This window comes from Gossypium arboreum, chromosome 4, assembly GCF_025698485.1.
Source record: "Gossypium arboreum isolate Shixiya-1 chromosome 4, ASM2569848v2, whole genome shotgun sequence".
NCBI classification, from domain to species: domain Eukaryota; kingdom Viridiplantae; phylum Streptophyta; class Magnoliopsida; order Malvales; family Malvaceae; genus Gossypium; species Gossypium arboreum.
Window position 1 is genome coordinate 1,484,960 of NC_069073.1, and position 6,000 is coordinate 1,490,959.

The 6,000-nt window shown below is 30.6% G+C and overlaps 1 protein-coding gene across 1 annotated transcript; it reads left to right on the plus strand.

Annotated features, from left to right (window-relative positions):
• Positions 1-90: 90 nt before the first annotated feature.
• On the plus strand, positions 91-2,697 carry LOC108458377 (ubiquitin-like protein ATG12). The gene is made up of 5 exons (XM_017757742.2): positions 91-229; positions 384-442; positions 1,208-1,276; positions 1,371-1,433; positions 2,196-2,697. Exons 1-5 carry the CDS (start codon positions 196-198, stop codon positions 2,253-2,255), a joined length of 285 nt encoding a protein of 94 aa, XP_017613231.1. The 5' UTR covers positions 91-195; the 3' UTR covers positions 2,256-2,697.
• Positions 2,698-6,000: the final 3,303 nt, after the last annotated feature.

Sequence of the window (6,000 nt, forward strand, 5' to 3'; positions counted from 1 at the left end):
ATGCTAATGATTTTTATAATAATTAATATTCTTTAAAAATATAAATTATTTAATTATTTAATTATAATTTATATTATCAAATATGATTTAAGAAATTTCATTTTATTGCTTAATTAGTTGTGTAGAGGCTAAATTTATGTTTTTAACCTGTAACCCTTATTTTTTAAAGGGATTCGTGCTTTATCTCAGGTAATCATGGCAGCTGAGTCTCCCAATTCAGCACGAAAAGGTCCATTATCGAAGCCAACCGTTAAACCTTAGTTTCTCGATGTCTCGTTTCGATGATCAAACTCTGTAATTGGGCGTAAAATCTTGGGGTTTTCTTTTGTAAAGTGATTTTCCCCTAACTATTTCATTTTATTTTGGTTTTCGATTTGATGCAGTTGTTGTCCATTTGAGAGCAACTGGGGATGCCCCCATACTAAAACAAGCCAAATTCAAGGTATTTCTTTGTTTTCTGTTTGCATTAATTAATACCCTCGGACGTCAATCTAGATTCTAGAATAAATTTTATGATCAAAATTGCAATTTTGATAACTAATAGGATAATTCTAGATTACCATTAGGGTTTCGGTCTTAAAAGTGGACCCTTGATGAGGATTATATTTTGCTTTGAATGATAGTCTAATTAGTTCTTAAACATATGATATTTTGCGCTAGTGATGAGAATTTTTTTTCTCGCAATTTAGGCATTCTCTTTGAAATGTGAAACGCTTGGTTTAGTTACCTAGAGACACAATTTACTTTACATAAAGTTTTGGTAATGTCAGTTACCATAAGCAAGAAACATAGCTTAGAGTAAGCATCTTAATTCATACATTCTTAGACATGCTTTCTGTCTTTTAGTTTTCAATCCTATGCGGTTAAGTATATCTATTTTGGGGCTTTTATCAATGACATGGCTTTAAAAATATGTAAAGCAATTGCAAACAAATGAGTGTGTCTTTGATGGTGCACTGGGTATGGAATGTTTACTACAAAGCTTGCTTTGTTTGCCCTTAAATAAGTTGTAACATTGTAGTTGATATTGTAATTGGTGTTTTGTGCTTCAGTAGAAACAATGCCTTCAATTATGTTCTTGAATTTACTTTAGTCCAATATTTCAGGGTTTAAGTGTGAATAATATAAATTATGTATAATACTTCTTGCTTGTGATGGTGGTCATCAAATGAAATTTATCTTGTCTTAAAAACTTCGAACTTGACAGATACTTGGAACTGACAAATTTGCTAAAGTAATTGATTTTTTGCGTCGTCAATTGCACCGAGATACACTGGTAATTGGTCTATATTTATTGTAGTTTTATCGAAGTAATTTCAACCTGCGGTTTCTTGTTTGGTTAGTATTAATTCTTATCCTTTGTTTTGTAGTTTGTGTATGTAAACAGTGCCTTCTCACCAAACCCAGATGAATTGGTGATTGATCTGTATGATGTAAGTCATAATACTTAGACACTTCTTCTTGCTGATGTTAATTTTGTAGAAAATTCTTTCGAGGCTATTATAGATTCTATATTGTGGAATTTTGTTGTTGTTTCTTTCATGACTAGGTGTTTGTCCCAAAACACAAACCTCAAAAGAACAAAAATATTTAGCTGAAAACCTTTTTAATGCAAGCTTATCGTTATCAAAGGCAACATGTTATTCATATACACCAACTCTATGGCATTTAACTTGGTCATATAATACATTTTCTGATGACTTAGATGGGATGCTTTTTCTGATTGTGTGTATTATCTTCATGTATAGAGATGATTATTTATCTTAAATCTGCAACTATTTCCCTTTATGTGACATTAGTATTGAGGCCTAGAATGGCAGAATCAGATGAGATTTCACATGAAATGGTCCATTCTTCTCAAGCACAGTAGCTTGTCTGTGTATTCTGATAGAAATATTTATTACGGTGGAAGTAATTCTTCTTTATGAACATAATATATCCACCGTTACACACTTTTAGGTCTTTATGATGTCTGCTATATACCAGCTGTTGCACATTGCAATTGAAATGTAGAGAAGTTTTCTTCATTGTATGGAGTGAGCTTTTTTCTTAGAGGAGGATACCACTCCGTGTTGTGCTTGTCCCCTACTAGAGTTCAAAATACACATAAATTACATAGAAAATGTAATTGCTTAGCCAGCAATGCCTATGTTTATAAGTTGTCTAGTCCAACCCTTGCTGCTTTTGCATTGCAGAATTTTGGTTTTGATGGCAAACTGGTGGTTAATTATGCCTGTTCTATGGCATGGGGCTAACTCTTGATGATGGATCTTCTGAGAGATGAGATAAAAACTGTCAACTCTGTAACTGTTTCCTACAATTCTTTATTATGCATATTCCTCATTGAACCATTTTCTATAATTCCCCCCCCCCCCTTTTCTCTGAGAAACGGGTGATCCTGTAGCAGATACTAACTTCTTGCTTCTTCTCAAGCAAGGGAATATTGGTGTTCTGAAGATTCGGATAATGGCGACATCAATTTGAACTGCAGTTGATGTACATCTATCACACTTTTTTATTTTCTTTTATGTACATTCCACTTGTACGTTCCAACTTGTTTGTAATTCAAATCTGGAAAACTTCTCTTGGTTCACATGCATCGAGCACATAAATTTCTCTGTTGGATTTGGAGCAGTTGCTGAATGTTATTTGTTTTTCTTTTGGTTCAAAGCTGAATATGTTTTGATGTCAGAGAAATTGTCGTTGGAATTCTTGCTGCTTAACTTTGCTCCCTTGAGAAATTATTACTCTTCAGTGCTTTTGATCTATATCCTTACCAAATGCTTGCCATGCATCAGAAACTTTGTTGAATGTGCTTCAAATGTGTAAGATCAGTGTACCCATTATGGCTAATAATTTTATGGTTCTGAGATGCCATTTTAGACTTGCTTCCGTGGGGTTAACTTAGCTATTTATTCAGACATTTATTGAGACGAAAATTCGCAGGGAATGCAAATTTCTACTACTAATTCTCTGCTATGAAACTAAATTTGGGGTTATCTTGAGTCTTGATTCTTGACCAAGTTCAGATAGGCACAGCAGGACCTACTATGAACCATAACTAGCATGGTAGAGTTTCGTAAATCCAGTCTAAATGATTGAAAGTCTTCAGCTCCTAACCCATTTAATATGATAAACATACATTCTTTACTTGAGCTGATACCTTCCATGTGCCAAATAATTTTGTTGTTCATGTGTTCACTCGGAAACATTGTCCTTTCATAAATATCTTTTTTGTTGATATTCTTTCAGTGGTAGAGTGTATGAATTCACATTGCATCCAAATAGCCCATGTGTTCCAATGATTGATAGTTAAATTTTGTATCTTAGATTAAAGGAATAAATTGATAGTTAAATTTTGTTCCTTAGATGAAAGGAATAAACCATGTCTTGTAAAATGATTAAAGCAACAAAACAATCTTTTATCATTCTTGGCTGCGAAGAAGTTGGTTGGGTGGGTGAGTTGCAGTAAGACGTATGAGAAATGGTCGATTGTCGCATTCGCTTGGCTGAATGACTGATGCATGAACGCAGCCGTGGTCCCAACTCAATCCCTACTTTTCTTGTTTGCTTTTCAGACATAAGCAATCTAAACCGATAGGTTTCAAGTAAAAGAAAAAGAAAAATCTTTTCAACCCAAACACAAAACTCAAAACTTTTAGCTTTGCATTTGTCAAAAAAAAAAAAAACTATTTTTGAAATCAAATGACATTTTTAATCATAATTTGCGATTTAATGTATTTTATATAATATTTATATGAGATATACAATTATTTCCTTTATTGAAATTTGTTTCCAATATATAATATTATATATTTGAATTTGTAATAATTATATTTTAAATATTGAAATATACTCTATATTATTTGAATTAAAATTTACATACAATTGACATTAATTGTCTAAAAAATTAAATTTTATATTTTATATATCAAAATATTAATAATGAATTATAATAAGTTATTTATATATATACACTAAAATATCAAAAAATTAATGGATTATAATATTGTAGAAACAATCTTTTGGCTTAGTGACAGAGTATTATGTTGTAGGTATAAGGGTTTGGGTTTAATCTCAAGTAACCCCATTCTTCATCCTCAATTATAAAAAAGAACAAGAAAATTGTAGATGCTAATAGTATTTTCTGTAAATATTGTTCATTGGAGGAGCGTATTTGAGAACATGTTGGAAGGAACTACTTTTGGGAACATCATGATGGGAATGACTTTTTGTTGGGAACAACCATGGAAGGTTGGTAGGATTCTTGAGTTGTTCCACTTTTAAGATGTCATGGAGAGCATGTTTGGAGGCTCGGATACGAAAACTGTTAAGAAGTTTCTTTGGAATACAAATGCTTCCTCCTTATTTCTTTAATGAATAAACAATGCATTTTACACTTAAACCCTTTCTTATTAAAATAGTTTAAGTGGGTGTAGCTTTCATGTAATCGTTATTATACCCATTATCTATAAAATTTATCTTTCATTATCCGTTCAAGTAACCCTTTCCAATCCCATTACTTACCATTTTAGCACATTCATGCCCATTTTCTCGTTATAATTGTTTCTCTTTTAGCTTCCTTTTTCAAGGTTTATAAATAGAGGTTTGAACGTCTCATTTGAGACTTTTTAAATCTTTTGGCAAACTTAAGATTCTAAAATTCTCATTGCAACTTTCTTTTTACAATCACAACAATCACAATAACTCTCATCCTTCTTAGCCTCTCATTACGTCCATCACCATCACTTGCAACTGCATTTTTTTTCTAAGTTCTGCTCCGATCTTCCTTTTTGCTATCTCCCCACAACTTCTCGTTTTGTTAGATTGTAATGTCTCCTCACCTAATCAAAAGAATCCTCTACAAACATCATTTAAAAATGCATATTCGTTTTTACTTTATAATATAATGCTAAAATAAAGATTTTATTTCTCAAAAATATTTTTAACAGTAATACTAAATATTTAAATTTTAAACTAAAATTTTCAAAAACATTTTCTATAGAACTTTTTAAAACTTTTTCAAAAACCTCTTAATGTTATTTTAGATGGAAGAAGGCAATATTTATTTTTTACCCCAACAATACAAATAAATTATTTATTTATGGAAATAATATAAGCAACTTTTTTTGACCAAAATAATATGGCCTGGTGATTGAAAAAGACTAAATTTATAGGTAAAATACCAATTTGAGGGAAAAATAAATGGGGTTATAAGAAGTGAAGCTGCCAGACAACCATCCCATCCTGGCAGCCTCACTTCCCTATATAACACCATTTCTTCAGTTCCGTCAATTTCCTATCAAACCCATAAAACAAAGCCCTTATCCCCACCTATTTAAACCCCCCAATTTCCCATCTCTTTTTACAAACAGTAGCCCCCTCCCCAAGTTGTCACTTTCAGCAGAAATATTTTTTTTAATCCACAAAATCCAAAACCATTTATTTCAACCATAAAACCACTTTGAATATTCATTTAAATTGTGTTTTAAGATTTTAAAATTTATAAATTTAAAATGCTAAAATTTGCAATTGCATTGTTTGGGTAAATAATTGATTTAAAAAAATTATATTAATGAAATTTTACAGATTAAAAAATTATAAAAGAAAATAATTATTTTAAAATAAATAACATAAAAAATTCAATATGAATATTGTTATATTTGTAAAATTTTATAAATATTTTTAATAAAATAAAATTAAAAATATATTATAATTAAATAAAAATAAGTTTTGAAATTTAAGTTTTTCTTATAATGAGAACATGTGTATTAAATCAAATCAAATAAAATAGAAGGAATTTTGAAAAAACTACCTATTTAGGTGGAATTTAAAAAAGGAATTTGAGCTATTAAAATTCCCTCTTGAAAGTAAAAAGTAACACATACAAGACATTGAGTATAACATGCATATAACGTTGAATGTAACACACATAAGGCGCTGAATATAACACGCAGAAAGTGCTGAAACTCCCACCTATCAAACGCACCCTATAACATA

What these genes read in the sequence shown, in the direction of transcription:
- LOC108458377 (XM_017757742.2), top strand. Translation starts at nt 196, where the DNA reads ATGGCAGCTGAGTCTCCCAATTCAGCACGAAAAG. An exon ending in TAAAACAAGCCAAATTCAAG is followed by an intron (nt 443 to 1,207) that starts GTATTTCTTTGT and finishes CGAACTTGACAG; the next exon opens with ATACTTGGAACTGACAAATT. An exon ending in AATTGCACCGAGATACACTG is followed by an intron (nt 1,277 to 1,370) that starts GTAATTGGTCTA and finishes TTTGTTTTGTAG; the next exon opens with TTTGTGTATGTAAACAGTGC.